Source organism: Mytilus edulis, chromosome 9 (genome assembly GCF_963676685.1).
Source record: "Mytilus edulis chromosome 9, xbMytEdul2.2, whole genome shotgun sequence".
NCBI lineage: Eukaryota > Metazoa > Mollusca > Bivalvia > Mytilida > Mytilidae > Mytilus > Mytilus edulis.
In genome coordinates, this window is record NC_092352.1 from 69,740,763 (window position 1) to 69,757,621 (window position 16,859).

The following is a 16,859-nucleotide window of genomic DNA, read 5'->3' on the forward strand; positions in this document are numbered from 1 at the left end:
TTCTATAGATTTCTTAAAGATTAACATAACTGACAAAGAATTTTCTATAGGCTTGTAAGCAGACTTTGACAAAACCACAGATTCAAGTCCACATAAATCATATAGTAAGGTCTATAATTTATTTTCTCTTCTCAATGTCATAAAATAATTTTTACAAACCTGCATTATCACCACCTTCTTTCCGTAATGATGACTTTGCTCTCTCTGCTTGCCATCTAAAATAAAACAAATTAATTATTCTTATGAAATGTCAGTAAACTCACAAAAGACATGACTCCCCAAACTCTATTACTATATATTACAAATGTTTTAAGTAAATAGGCAAAATGTAGGACCAAGATTATATTTATCCATCCTAAGGTAATGTTTGCTACTGGGTAAACTTATGTCAATATCCATAGGGCCAAGTATGAGGAGTTGAGCTTCCAATGCACAAACTTTTTAAGGTAGATGATAAACAGACAGTCAGAGTCAACTATGGTGTATTTTTGATTTGTTGGGAAAAGGAGATAGGCTGTAAAAAATTCTTTAAGTTTTGGGGGCTTTTAAAAAAAATTCCTAATACATGTATTCTGAATCAGTCTATGTAAAATTAATGTATAGCACTAAATCATGTTTTCTTAACTTACATAAATTAAATTTTCCATTGATCTAAGGATTCTGAAGGTTAAAATTTGCAAATCCCCAAAACAGTAACCCTTTGGAAGCAAAATTTAATCAATCTACAATAGTAATTGAAACTAGAAAATTATTTATAGTAAAACCTGCAACAAAACATTCTTTGTATACAGGACATTAATGAACTAGGGTTGGGATCCCACTAACATGTTTAACCCCGCCACATTATTTATGTATGTGCCTGTCCCCAAGTCAGGAGCCTGTAATTCAGTGGTTGTCGTTTGTTTATGTGTTACATATTTGTTTTTCGTTCATTTTTTTACATAAATAAGGCCGTTAGTTTTCTCGTTTGAATTGTTTTACATTGTCTTATCGGGGCCTTTTATAGCTGACTATGCGGTATGGGCTGTGCTCATTGTTGAAGGCCGTACGGTGACCTATAGTTGTTAATGTCTGTGTCATTTTGGTCTTTTGTGGATAGTTGTCTCATTGGCAATCATACCACGTCTTCTTTTTCATATTGAAACAAAGCCGCAGTAATCCAGGTAGAATACAGGTAGGTAGATAGTGATCTTCAGGAACAGTAACATGTACTCACTCAGTAATAATCATTTGGTTACGATTCGTCTCCAAGCTAATCTCCATTGTGGCATTGTTCAGTTCCATCAAACTTTTTCTATAATAGAAAAAAGCAGTCATAAAATTAATACATCATCCACATAAACTAAAGATTCGTCAAAATTAACAACCAATGGTTTTTAGTTGCATACATATATATGTACATGCAGGTAAACCACTAGTTAATTTTTTCTATATTTTACAAATTTTTTGAAGGTTTAATTGTATGCAGACTTTGGCAAAAATGGTGAAATCAAATAAACAAGAGCATGAAATTTTTCCTAAATCCATGAAAAATAGTATTCTTTATGAATGTTGTCTGCTCTATAGTTGGGCTGTTGTTTCTTTGACACATTCCCCATTTCCATTCTCAATTTTACAGTCAGTAATTTTTCATAACAAGTTAATGGAATGCCAGATTAACTTTAATTATCACTATTTTGTGCATTTTTCTTTTTATCTTTTTTTGTGATAATTTTCATATCATGCTTCTCGCTTGAGATGGAAAAATTATCGCTAGAAACTATAAGGACAAGCTAACGAAATTGAAATGAAATTGACAACGTCGTCACAGGTAAAATAGCGATAAACAGATTATCATTGGTCATCTCAACTCAATTGCTTTTCTCACTTTCGCTGTACCAGCTCAAGCGAGAAAATCAATCTCGTTGAGATGATCAACGATAATCTATAATTATTACACATTGATTCCTACTTATTCCTACCTTAATTCCATCTGATCTTTAAATGATATTAAAAGTTGTTCCTTCAGTTTGTTTAGTTCTACTTTATCTAAGTTCCTCTTTGCTTCTAATACTTGAGCTGTAAAGAAAGACAGGGTATGTCATAAATATTAAGATTTACACTGGTACATATAAAATTTGATAAACATGCAATTGTATGTAGGACATTAAATTATTCCTTCTGACTTTAACTTAACTGCAGTAATGAAACTTTAAAACAGGAAATACTATGCAAGTTAAAAATAAAGATGCTATTTTATTTTTCCAAATTTAGGTCAGTGTTAGAAATGAGACACATTTTCCTGTTGGGACTATATACAATAACTGTGTAAAATTTGTATAAAAATACCCGAATTTTTCAGTGAAATACTCCAAAGTTCAAAGGCATTTGTTCCTTACCACCACTCCATAGGCATATCATTAGGGGTCATCCATTTAGAAAAAGTGCATTTCTTCTATTATTAATCATAATTTAACATACAATAGCTTGAGGGAGGGGGAATTGAGCATTTGTATTCAAATTAACAAGTACTTTAATTGTTATTTTTTGTATCTGAATAATTGTACAAATTGTAAATTTTAATTTTTACAACAGTTTTTCTATTCACCTTGTACAGCTTGTATAGAAGATCCTCCATGAAGGCTAACAGAAGTGGTCTTATCATTCAGTTTAACCCTCAGTCGTCCTATCTCCTCTCGTAATTCCTGGATTATGTTTGTGTATTGGGCTATGTGATATGACACGTCAGTCACATTTCTTCTAACCTGTAAAGAAAACAAACATAAAAATTAATATATTACAGCATCTTCCTCATTTTGATTATTTGAAAAAAAAAAACAATATAGTACTTTCGCAATGAAATTTACAGTTTTCAATTATTTATTACAGAATCAGCAGGGTATATAAAAACTTAAATATATTACTTAAGTGAGCATGACAAAAAATTGTGTTTTCTTTTGTATCTATGAGTGGTTACCAAATCTATATTTTGTTATATCATTATAAAGTTTGTTAAAATAGCAGTTTCAGGATATATAAAAAAAATTGAGTTATCTCCCATAGACTATTAAATAATGTCTATCAAGTTAATACAGTAAATGTAATCTAAATTGAATGCAGTTCTATATATACTGCAGGTAATTAAAATTCAGTGCTGATAAGCTGGAAGCAGTAAAATTAATTGATTCCTGTTGAAAATTGAATGTCAAGAGTTAATTGTTGTTGAAAATTAAAACTATTAATCTAGTATGTTTGTTACTTGTGTAGGTGTGATTTTGATCTATTACTGTTCATATCTATCAATGTAACTTTTAAAGGACCTAGCACTGATTTATTTCTTATTGACTTTTTTTATCTTAGTTTAAACATATTTAATTATAGTGGATTGGGAAGCAAGTTTTGCAACTTATATTAATCCCTTTCCACTTTGCGGGTGCGAGTGCTGCCTTGTAGCGGCATTAGCCTGCTCTTTTTCGAAATCTACAAGGGTGTCTTTAGCATGCAAGAGATATGGCTCTCTCTTAACACTGGTCAGCCATTTATCGTCCCCTTCCGACGGACTATCATCGTTTCCTCGATGCTTTTATCTTAACCACCCTATACAATAAATATGGATCTGTCTATCAATTGCTCAAATCTGTAAATTGTTCTCTAGTTATTTTTGTGGTTCAGTTGCTGCTGTATTGGTGTATACCCCAAATCTCTTTTATTTTTTACAAAATGTCTACCAGCAAATAATTTTCTAAACTCTTTAGTCCCTGAAGATTATAACATGATTTGAACTTGCCTTTGTTTTGATGTGTTTTGCTCGATCTGCATACACCAGCGTATTTCTGGACTCCTCGAATTGTGAGGAGGCAGGACTGATATGGGCTATCATCACAGTTTTACAGTTTCCACCTAATGCATCTTTAAGTAGTCTTGTTAGTTTACTGTCTCTGTAGTTAATATACTTGTGTCCATTTTTATCACCTGAAAAATAGTGAAATTTTTCAAAATATTCTTAAAACTTTAATTTGCACATACTGTTTAATATTATTATTCTTGGAAATACATTTTTGTGAATTTTGTGTTTTTTTATGTTAATTCCTAATAAAAGTCTTCTCAATGGATTTTAAAATGCATGGCAGATTTTAAAACAATGAATTAAATTTTGTTCTCGAGTGACTGTCCTAAAATGGTTGACAACTTTTGTGTATGCAACCCACCAAACTAGACCATTTACCAGGTTTGTATAAACATGAGCAACACGACAGGTGCCCCATGTGAAGCAGGATCTGCTTACCCTTCTGATGTACCTCAGATAAATCCCAATTTTTTGGTGAGGTTTGTGTTGCTGTTCTACATTGTGTCTTGTGTAATTGTATGTGTCTTTGTTTTTTTACTTTTTAGCCATAGTGTTGTTAGATGAGTTTGAATGTCCCACAGGTATCTTTTGCCACTCCTTTACTAAAGATTAGTAAGTAAGTAAATTTTATTCATAGTCGGGCATGATATGTACAATTCAACAAGGTAAACATGAGCTCTGTAGAGCTCTTAACCAACTTGATATTTAAAAACAAATAACAAATTACAAATAATTAGCACATTTGATAAGCTGTTTCTTATTCTAAATATTAAAAAGTATATGTTGCATATCAGCTAATTAGAAGAGACATTAATTAATCAAGATTAAAATGAAGCCATACTTAAAGCATTGATGCAGTTTCCAAGAGCCAATAGTGACCGGTTTATATGTGCCCCCTCTACCATACGTTTGCCTCTATTGTGTGTGGCTGCTGCTCTTTCTGATCCAGCTAAATCAACCATAAATAATTTGCCGACTCGTACTTCTTGCACCGTATTCCGTACTCGGTTTTGTTGTTTGACAATGACTTGGAGGACAGCATGAGATCTGGAAGAAGTTTTATTTGCAGCAGTAGGTTCTTGAGTTCTCTCTTTGTTTCCTTGGAATAACATATCCATTACCTATAGGACAAAACACATCAATTATCAAATTATCAAACTATCTTTAAATTTAGGCAGCTCGAACAAGGCTTTATTGGTCTTAGGTGCATGATTTTTTTTATTAGTTGTTAGTGGCTTAGGACTAGCTGTCAGTTACTGCGAGTACTCTCAGATCAGTACTTAGTGTATGTTGTTGGGTGTACAAGTACCCGGCCGAATCCACTTGTATTTGTAGTATTTGTATATTTATCCATCTGATGAGTTAATCCTTTTTCAACTGATTTTTATTATTACGTTCGTTCATATGTTGTACTGTTACATTACTGTCTCAGGTTAGGAGGGGGATCCTGCTAACATGTTTAACACCGCCACATTCTCTATGTGCCTGTCCCAAGTCAGGAGCCTGTAATTCAGTGGTTGTCGCATGTTTATGTGTTATATATTTGTTTTCCATTCATTCTTTGTTCATAAATTAGGCCGTTAGTTTTCTCGCTTTTTACATTGTCATTTAGGGGCGTTTTATAGCTGACTATGCGGTATGGGCTTTGCTCATTTTTGAAGGCCAGGCGGTGACCGATAGTTGTTAATTTCTGTGTCATTTGGTCTCTTGTGGAAAGGTGTCTCATTGGCAATCATACCACATCTTTGTTTTTATATTTATGGTTTTAATTGGAAATTAAATCTTTATTTCATACTTTCAAAGGTCACCATTAAACAAACTGTAATAATATAATGCATTTAGTTGAAAAAAAATTAAGGAGGTAGGTATTGAGCTAAGAACAAATGCTTATAGAAACTTTGAGGTAGACCTAAAAAAATAGGAAAACCTGTAATACAAATATTAGGTATCAAATAATTTCAAGTTTAAGATTCAAGTTTCTCAGAGACTAATTACCTCATTTGTTGACCTTGTTGTGACCTCAGACAGACCTGCCACCTGGACACCACCCTTGGCATCTTCCCGAAGGTCAAGAATACCTGACGATGGATTTAACAGATCTCGAATCATTTCATTATATATCTGAAATAGATAAAGAAATTTTGAATAACAATCATACTATTTTCTGTTATGATATAGACATCAATCATGGTTGCAGAGCTCTTAGGTAATATTAGTGTCTGGGGTTGATAAAAATGTGATATTGAAAAAGTCATATGATTGATTGTTGGTTGCTTAACATCCACTCCAGTGGCAAATATTCCATGCATGTTCTGGACAAGAACAAGTAAACAATGAATACAATAGGTAGGTCTTGTAGTAGACGCCATCCGGCATGATTGTCGGGAAATTTGGACTTCCACTGGAAAATGAGGGTATATTGGATAGGGACATAAATTTAACCTTACAACAGGCCACTTATAGACCCCTTAAAGAGTTGTTACAAGGTCTCTTAACATGCAAAGAGCGTAAAGCCATATGACATTCTCTATGTGCATACATGTAGTTCATAGATGATAAGTATAGAATCTACCTACAGTTAAAAAATCCTTACAGGTAAATTCTTCTTACTAATTGTACTCTAGGGTAAATTAAATAGTGATGAATAATATCATTATGTAAGAGTTTTTATATGGTTCTAATGATAGTTTACACTTTTGGCACTAAGCTCTTCTGCTGATAGCTGCAATTCTATCAGTCTCATGGTTAACCACATAAAACAATCCTTGTTACCTCCAGAGGGATTTAAATTTTATACTACTAGATAATTATTTGCTCTTATAAACCATAGTGCAAATAAGTGCTTTTCAGGCCATAAAAGAATCAATTGCTGTGCCAATTACTGCCTAACCATATATCAGTTTTCAATCTCCAAGAAAAAGAATCTAATTTGTTAACATTTTTCCTTTTTTTAAAGTTTATATTAGAATTTGAACAAATTAGGAATCATCATTTTCTAATTTATTATATATGAACCAAAATTTATAACTTATTGATATAGTTATATTCAACTAGCAGGCCCGTAGCCAGGAATTTCCAAAGGGGGGGTTTGTTGGCCTCAAAAACTCGACTTTAACAGTCACAATTCGAACAGAACGTTGACTTTAACAGTCATTATTTGTTTTCAAGGGGGGATTTGTCCGAACCCCCCGAACCCCCCTGGCTACGGGTATGCCTAGAACAAAAACAGATTTTAATCTTATAATGTAATATTTATGTTGATGAATCTCTTGACAATTTTCACTATATGACAAATGGAAATATTATTGTCTTCCTATCAAATATTTCATATTTAATATTAGTTTTCAAATAATATTGTACTTTCTATTCCCTTTAGATTCAGTCATAATTTGTTGTCATTTGTTCAATATGATAATAAATTTAAGGAGATAATGGTATACTTTCCAAAGAGACAATTATTCAATGTTCTCAAGAGGAATCATTAAAATTTAAATTTTTGAGCTTATTTATTATTTACTTGATTCTTGTTAAAAACAATTAATTTAATGACTTTGAAAAAACTACAGACTGACAAGAAACAATCTTTTGTTGGATCAGATAAATGGTAAAACAGAAGTAATAATTTCATGGAATGTGCAAGAGTATGATAAATTTACATTGCATCACAAGTGGTTAGAGTTAGTTCCCTTGAGTATGATAAATTTACATTGTATCACAAGTAATTAGAGTTAGTTCCCTTGAGTGTGATAAGTTTAAATGTATCACAAGTAATTAGAGTTAGTTCCCTTGAGTATGATAAATTTACATTGTATCACAAGTGGTTAGAGTTAGTTCCCTTGAGTATGATAAATTTACATTGTATCACAAGTAATTAGAGTTAGTTCCCTTGAGTATGATAAATTAACATTGTATCATAAGTGATTAGAGTTAGTTCGATTCCCTTGAGTATGATAAATTTACATTGTATCACACATGATTTAAGAGTTAGTTCCCTTGAGTATGATAAATTTACATTGTATCACACATGATTTAAGAGTTAGTTCCCTTGAGTATGATAAATTTACATTGTATCACAAGTAATTAGAGTTAGTTCCCTTTAATACTTTTGAAAAGTTTTAAAACAGTTTCAGTTGCTCAATGCTATTATAGTACTGCTCCAGTTTTAAGACACATTTAATTGGTAGTACTGATCAATATTCTCTACTATTATAACCATTCAGACCATACATTAAGAACCAATATCACTTAAAGGTTTATATTACACTTATTAATTAAATGCAGTATTTTTATCAAAACTCCACAGTTAAAGCCCTTTACTATACCATGTCTACTCATAAAAAATATCTTATTCCAATATTTGCTTTACCCTTCTATTATATAATAGTGGTTATTTGAAAACTGTTCATTAGACATGATATAACTACACTGATATCTATAGCTATGATGTATGCAATCGTCTTTTATTACATATACAATAGCTGTCATTTAATTCAAATAGATATAGCAGTCATTTATTGCCAAATCTTAACGAAGTCTGTACTAAGTGCTTTTAAATTTGTTGTCAATTAATTATTGCAGATATGACACAGCAATCCCACTTTTCATCCATCAGTTCTTATGGTAATTATACAAAGTAATTAAAACTCATATAAAGAATTATTTCATTCAGATATATAAATAATCTTTCAGAATTGAAGACCAAGCTATATTGTCAACTCTAAAAAAATTATTTATAAACTTATAAAGAATATATAAGAATTAAATACATAATGGCTGTATAATGTTATTTAATCAACATATAATCTTACCACTTAATATACGTCATGTTTAACCCTTATCAAGCCAATTAATGCTTAATACCTATAAAAAATAAATTATACTCATACAAATGTAATTTGGAAAATGAATTATTGACTCACATGAAGTGAAAAGATAATTCAATCAAGTGATTTTGACATTCATAAATTGTATATTGGGCACTTGGATATGTTGACAAATATTTCTATCTTTAATATATGACTTCAATAAAAGCAATTAAGGATAAATTTTGACAGATTTGAGTTTTATTGTACAAGGATTATCACTTAGGTGAGTCTTTCTCCTTTCGTGAATGAATTTCCTACAAAATTTAGCATAATCAAGAGCCATTTATACTTTTTGTTAATATAAAAGACTATTTATCTGTCTGTTTATTGGAATTCCTTTTATGATTGATTTAAGAGAGTTGACCAAAAGTCAATGGTGGTAAACTGTAAATGATGCATTAAGTAATCAACTCTAATACTCTGACTATAAACACAAGCATTGTGATACCAGAAACAAACTGGAAAAAGAAGGGATGAGAAAGTCGTTTATATCTCTGTCCTACCCTGAAATCATAATTCCAGATGAAGAATTTAAAAGGATCTATGATTGACATGTGTTGTCTAATATATCAATAAAATGTATATTTTTGGTGCCCTTTATAGCTTGCTGTTCAGTGCGAGCCAAGTACCTAGACTTATAATGGTTTAACTTTTATAAATTGTGACTTGGACAGAGAGATGTTGCATGGGCACTCATATCACATCTTCTTATATCTTTGCATCATGTCACCAGTTAAAGCTGTTACAGTAATTTTGGTACTTCCACCTTTCCGTTTTAAAGGTAAAAACAATAATTGTACTATATTTAATATACCAGTACTGTTAGATAGAGCAGCCGATATTCCTAAACACTGATTGTACAATGTATTTTTGAAACCCAAAAATGGAGATAACTAAAAATCAAATTTGAAGGGCCTTAAATTCCCAACCCACCTTTATTTCTATTTCATCTGATTTTATTATTTGTTGAAATCTTTGTTTAGATTAAACTATTATTGCCTTATTTACATTTGTTCTTCTATTGACTTTACACCTCACAGATCCATTTCAATTTGTTTTTCTTTATTCAGTTTCAGGTTCGAAATTCCAAACAGAGAATTTCAATCATTTGAAATTATTGAAATCCTTTAATTTAAATGTAAGGTTAACAAACATTGAATAATCGAAAAGTGTTTGTACTTAAAAGGCTGTTGCAATAATATTGTTCAATTTAAACAAATCCTTTTATAAGCTGATAGTGAAAAATACCCTTGTAATTTGCATGGCAATAATATAAATACTACTGAGCCTCTATGAAAAATATTTAACGTGTTTATAAGATATATCACTTTGCAAAAGGTTAGAAATAAGGTCCAATATTTGGTAACATTCCCTAATACAGCCAAACAACAAGTTACAATTCAGTATATTGTGCTTGGAGCATGTTTTCTTACACTCAAGACTTGAGTCCTGTAATTTCTTTTATCCAATTAGTCCATTTATTTTCTTTACATATCTTGAAACGAACAGACTAACGAGAAGAAAGATAGTCCTGACTAGCATAGAAAATAAAAAAAAGTAAAAAAAAAACAGGATAAAAATTATTGAAGCAAGAGCACATATATCAACTTTGGATATATACAAGACATCAGTTGGGTGTCAATGAGACAGCAATAAAGAATAGATTTATCAAATTTAACATGAGATTGTACTCTGCATAAGTGGTCTCACTATAGTCCAGCTGATTAGTGCATATTTTCAAAAGAATTGTGGGTTTGATGATAAAAGCATGAAACTTTGCACAAGGGTAAACATGTATATAGTGGTCAATTTAGGCTATGGACCCACTCTGAAAAATCCAAAATGGCGGAAATTTTCAAGATGGCGGACGGATGCTATAAATTTCACAAATTTACCCAAAAAAAAGCAAAGAGATTTGAAACTAAATCTTTTTAGAGTTAATACAACATAAGGAATCATTTCAGATAAGTTCTATTACTACTTCGAACTATTCAATAATTTTCAAAATGGTGGAAATTTTCTAAATGGCCGCCAAAACAAGTGAAATGCACAAAACCAAAACTTTGCTAAAAACTTCAACTATTTTTTTTTCTATCAAATTGTACTTCAAACACATATCTACACGAAAGTAATTACACTTATCATCTAGTCTCTGTCACATTCCCCACCACATTTACAAAGTTCTTCAATGTCATCTGCTTCAATTTTGGTATTCACATGATTAAGCCACTTGTAACATTATGGTTTTTAATTTATATTGAGTTAGTAATAAATCGTAAAGTTTTCTAATATATAAGTGTACATACAGGCAGGGGAACAAGCAATTAACATAGCAAATATGCAAATAATGAGTGTTAAAAAAGAGGGACGAAAGATACCAAAGGGACAGTCAAACTCATAAATCTAAAACAAACTGACAACGCCATGGCTAAAAATGAAAAATACAAACAGAAAAACAATAGTACACATGACACAACATAGAAAACTAAAGAATAAACAACACGAACCACATATGAGAGGCGAGCAGTTGAAGCATGGCTATAAATGTACAAAGCATATGGTATTAAAGTATTATGTATATAGTTTTCTATAAAGGAAAGTATTATTGAAATAGGAATATAGTTTTCTAAAGGTAAGAATTAGCTTTATATATGTATATAGTGCCAGAATTAAAAAGGTGAGTATTGGTATAGTTTAGGCAACAATTCTACAGTTTGCGCTAAGGTATACTGTAATGGAAAGAGCAGAATATTTATCATTTGAATTGTTCAAACATGTTTAAACACAACAGACAACAGCTAACCTATCAAACTCAATCAAACAAAAGCTACAATTATAGTTGTTTGTTGCAACTTTTCAAAGCTGGTATCATATTGTGGTTCTCAACCAGACTTTTGTCTTTCAGCATACGTCTGAAAATAAGAACATACCTGTACTCTAAATTTAATGCACTTGCTATCTCTGTACCATCACTAATCATCGGACCATGAACCGTTGGTATTTCTGCAGGTTTCTTTTGGAAGAACAACAGGAGGGACGATGGTATAAGCTTTTGGTAACGGTTTCAAGTTTTCCCTCTTTGATACTGTAGAATCAATTGGTATAGTTAATCTCTCGACACCCACATTTCCTGGAACCGGATGCTGAAAAAGTGATATGGCAGTTCCATGCAACGATCCTTTAGCAGTTGTCGAACTAGGGTTATGGTATATATTATCCACGGCTGCAGTTGTAAACACACCACTCCGAATTTTGCTGGACACACAACATTTTCAATATTGAAAGCCTCACAGATGAAGTTGCCAAGTGCAGTTGATAAATTCATAATTCTGTCATAGGATAATGATAAACCTAAAGAGTACATTTTATAAATTAAACCTAGTTTCCTCGTTTCAGCATGTAGCAGAAGGCCTAAATATATGGAGAGAAGTGGCTCTCGTTCAGTTGAATGGAAGACTGGGGATGAATCCTTTCGTCTGCAAATGGAGGAATTAAACTGAAGCAGCTGTGAGATAGTTAGTGTAGTCTGTTTTTCAATAGACTGCATTTTAATATTTGGTCCACCAAGGATCATTCCGACTATTGTTTTCAATGATTGTGGAACAGAGTTTTGTTGACAGCCTGTCTCAAACTTTCCATTAAATATATATTGCATTGCCATCATGTCCTTTCGCACAATATGTGCAGCCTTATACAGTATCATTGCCTCATCATCATAGTTTGTTCTTGTTGCCAGTTTGATCGCAGCACCAACATCGTCATAAAATAGTAGAAGCACGTCTCTTCCTTGTTTATGTGCCTGCAAGTCTGGGATTGCTGCAAGAACTCGGTTTTTTTTTTAGATCTGTTGAATGCACTCTTACAGATATGTCTAACCCAAACTGTTCTATTCGAAAGGTATACATCCGCATTAAGTCTGCTAACTTGAATATTGGAATCACATCCGAGTCTATGCGTGATTCTTCTATGTACACTACCAGCTCCGCAAGAACGATCCCTTGGATACGATTGTCTGAACTTTCATCGCTAATCTTAAGTGGTCTTGCTCTATTATATAAATGTGTCAGGCACTTAACATGATAAATTGCTTCTTGGGAAATCATGTCACCTGCGCTTAGTTTTGCCAAAAGTACTGTATCTTGCAAGTCGAGTGCACATTTACGTACATGTTTGTCTATTTCAAACGTAGATGCTTTGTGTAGATCTCCTGAAGACTCACCACAGAAGAAACAATCTTCAGTCATTGTCATTGTTGCAGAGCCAACACTTTGTCGTGTAATTTTACTTTTAGTCCCAACCTGCTCACCACTCTCTCCTTTTCTCTTCTGCTTTTCGTGCCTGTCAATCTGTAACTCTGAAAACTTATTTCTACATGGTATGTGCCATTTTGCATTGTGCAGCTGCAAGTTTAAAGCCAAACCGTTCTAATCTAATCGGAATCGGGAACCATTCAATTAGCTGGCATCGTTCTAAAATTGTTTCAAGTGTTTTGTATCCTGTTCCTACATCTAGGTCAGATCGCTTGCTATAAGCGGGACACTGTAAATTTTCTTTAGTCTGTTCTTGGCAAAAAATACATGCTTTCCAATCAAAGTCGGCAGATATAGAAGATGTTGATGGTAATTGATCAGGATCTACAATTTTACACTGTTTTGACATTGCTAACACTACTAGTTTATATCTCAAAATATACAGCTACAAGACTACCAATACCCAAAATGACAAAATAAAGCTTGTTTTTTCATAATGCAATCATGTTTCCTTACTTTAAAACTCTTTTGCACCCCAAAAAAATCATATGGTAACCTAGTATTAGTCAAATTTGTTAATTTTGATGTATGACGGCGGCCATCTTGAAAAAAAGCCGCCATTTTGAAATTTCAAGATGGGTCCATAGCTTATATTGTTTAGAATACCCATCTCTACTACCATGCCAAATTTTATGCTTTTATCATCAAACCCACAATTATTTCACCAATCAGCCGGACTACTATGACTTTGAGATGAAGAACATCATTCAATACTGGCTCCTTTGTTGTTATTGATTTGTTTGATGTGTTTGTGCTTTTGATTAAGCCATTTGATTAGGGACTTTCAGTTTTGAATTTTTCTAGAAGTTCAGTATTTTTTTTATTTTACTTTTTGCTTTTTACTTAGTTTTCTCAAGAGCTTATAGAATATCTAGGTGTTACTGACACCATACGTCATTTGACAATTGAAAAGAGCCCTAGCAATTTATTTTCTATTAAATGTGTATAAAACATGAACTCTAAAGCTGACATTATAATGATTTATATAAATTTTCGTTAGGTAAAGAAAAGTAATTTTAAAAATCAAATAAGAAATAAATGAAGGTTCAAATAGCTCCCGTAATAAACAATACTAAGTAATGCATACAGCTTGACCGACAATAATGGTGGTTAAGGTCAAGGAAAGGTTTCTTAAGACTTCTTATATCATACAAACATAAAGTCAAAGTCTATAGTGACCTAGTTCAACTTAATCTGCGGTTTTAAGGTGATACAAACTTTTTGTAATTGTAGAAAATTAAATGTCTCTATCTAAAGAGTTTTTATTATGGTAGTAAAGTTTAAATATATTAAATTTCCTACATGTCCTAATAGATACAAATAGCACAAAATTAAAAGTACAAAATATATAAATTTATGACATAAAGCTCTGCCACAACCTCGTCAATAAAGATTTTTCTTTTAAATATGTATCTATTTAATATGTTAATTTTTACATGGCTCCAAGAAAGGTTGTTAATAAATTCAATAGAGACCATCAAATTAATATCATTCATGAGGGACAAATTCTGTATTAAGGAAGATTATAAAAAGCACTATCATCATAAAGATATATCATCTTCACCGATCATGAATGAAACACAATAAAAAAACCAGTGACGACCAGAAAATTGGGACACAATAGGGTAATTTCCGTACTCTTTAAACATTGTTAAAGGTTACGCCTAAAAAGCGGCCATCGGAATCTTGTGACAAGTTTTGCACTTTTGTGAAAATTTTGTTTCTTTTTCATACTTATAAGTTAGTTAGTCGTTCTCACAGACTATATGATATTAAAACGATAAAAAATAGGAGGAAGATTTGCAGGTAAAATGCTTCATCCCTGAGGTTGGGAGAGACAGAATAATCATCCCTTAGGAACCACAATATAGTTAATAATACAACAAGAGAGAAATAATCCAATTAACTAAGCATGCTTAATATCTTCTTAAATACAATGAAACATTTGCTTAATTCAATAATTCTGAATCATTTTGATTTTGCCAGATTTCTCAAGTTTCACTAGATTAAAAGCAACCAACAATCAATCTAAGATTCAAAATGAAATATTCCTGATGACTAAGTTTTATAATTATTATTTGTGTCCTATATTCATTCAAAATTTATACTTGCTCGTTTCAGGTGAAAGATTACTAAGAAATCAATTTATTCCTAATGCTGTAAAATAAAATTCTGGCACATGCATGACATGTTCTGTGTTATGATATATCAGACATATTAAAGTTGATACCTCCAAATACGACATTGAGACTTTGTATTTCATTTCTTCTTTCGTTCTGTCCATCTCTACAAACAAATCGTTCAGTCCCCGGGCCATGATTCCTGGTTCATCATCTGTACCCAACATGGTGTATGTTTTTCCAGCACCTGAAAATATACAAATATATAAATGATTTCCAGAAGAAAGTAAACTTATTTTTAAGCTTGAAGTAACCATTGTTACCCTATTTTCAAGAAATACACATGTAAATTAATATCCATAAAATTCTTTAATAAGACTTTTAATCAATCTAAATTTCCAAGAGAATATGGAAGTTAGATTTGTTTTTAAAGAAAACTGACAAAAAGAAAGAACATGCCAAAATTGAGGCCAATGAATGGGCACCCCAACAAAGCATACAACAAAAGAAATAACTGTGCTTGGTTGGGAAAGGTCTAAAATAGACTAAGATAATTGTTAACAATAAAAAAAAGAATGACTGTCCCATGTACACGGATGCCCCATCAACGCTATCATTTTCTATGTTCAGTTGACCGCGAAAATGGGATAAATTCTCTAATTTGGCATTTAAATTAGAAAGATTATTTCATTAGGAACATGTTTACTAAGTTTCAAGTTGATTGGACTTTAACTTCAACAAAAACTACCTTGACCAAAATATTTAACCTGAAGTGGGACAGACGGACAAATGAATATACGTACGAACGAACAGACAGACGCACAGACCAGAAAACATAATGCCCATAAATGGAGCATCATAAATGGGGCATAAAAATTACTTTGATGTTATGTAATTAATGATAGGGTAACCAATAAAAGTGCATCAGTCAGATATTACTCTAAATTCTGACTGCCTTTTTAAGGACTTACTCAGAGGTCAACAAGTCCTACAATTGCATTAATTTTTTTTGTATGTCTGAGAAATTATGCACTAAATCATTCAGGCAGAAGGAACACACTTGATTTAAAATATGACTTTTTGGCAGAGCTCAGTTTCTTAAGGTATCAAAACAATCATTCAGTATAGTATTTTCAAATCTGAAAATCTTATTCTTTGAACACTACAGGAAAGTCTCCAATAAAATAAAATTTTAATCAAATCAATGTATTATAGTCATTATGAAACAGTGAGTCAACATTGTTTATCAGAATGCTTCTAAATATTGATATATCTTTTTCTTTCTTCTTCAGTTTATTCCAAATGACATAGCAATATTTGATTGAGTCGTTATAAAACTTTATGTACCATTCAGCATGATATCTCATAACGTCCAATCGTATCGCAATACATCATCGCACACGAAAAGTAGAATTAAATATTAACATAATACTTTTATGGAATACATATTAAATGCTAGATTAAACAAGCAACATTAAATTTATGTTCTTCCAAAGTATTGATTTAAAACATCCTATATGAATTACTAATGCGATTTTTTTTCAAAAGATGACAAATGTGAGATCCTTGGATATTATACAAACATAAATAAATAAATAGGATTCATACATGCAAATGCTACTTCAAATGTAAAGAAAATTGTAAATCACCAGTCTTTTAGCCGATGATTGAGGGTTACTTTAGTGTAAATGCTTGCCAACTTTTGAATTTCTATTCAACATCAATGCTCATGCACTAC

General features: G+C 31.8%; 1 protein-coding gene across 2 annotated transcripts in view; it reads right to left on the minus strand.

Annotated features, from left to right (window-relative positions):
- LOC139488924 (kinesin-like protein KIF19) overlaps positions 1-16,859 on the minus strand; it is a 47,493-nt gene that overhangs the window by 10,641 nt on the left and 19,993 nt on the right. For both annotated transcript variants that reach the window (XM_071274897.1, XM_071274898.1), the window contains exons 5-12: positions 15,232-15,368; positions 5,822-5,947; positions 4,668-4,947; positions 3,767-3,951; positions 2,588-2,744; positions 1,962-2,058; positions 1,217-1,294; positions 160-215 (exon numbers count right to left, since the gene is read on the minus strand). In XM_071274897.1, coding sequence (XP_071130998.1) covers positions 160-215; positions 1,217-1,294; positions 1,962-2,058; positions 2,588-2,744; positions 3,767-3,951; positions 4,668-4,947; positions 5,822-5,947; positions 15,232-15,368 — 1,116 coding nt within the window. The remainder of the gene's footprint in view (positions 1-159; positions 216-1,216; positions 1,295-1,961; positions 2,059-2,587; positions 2,745-3,766; positions 3,952-4,667; positions 4,948-5,821; positions 5,948-15,231; positions 15,369-16,859) is intronic.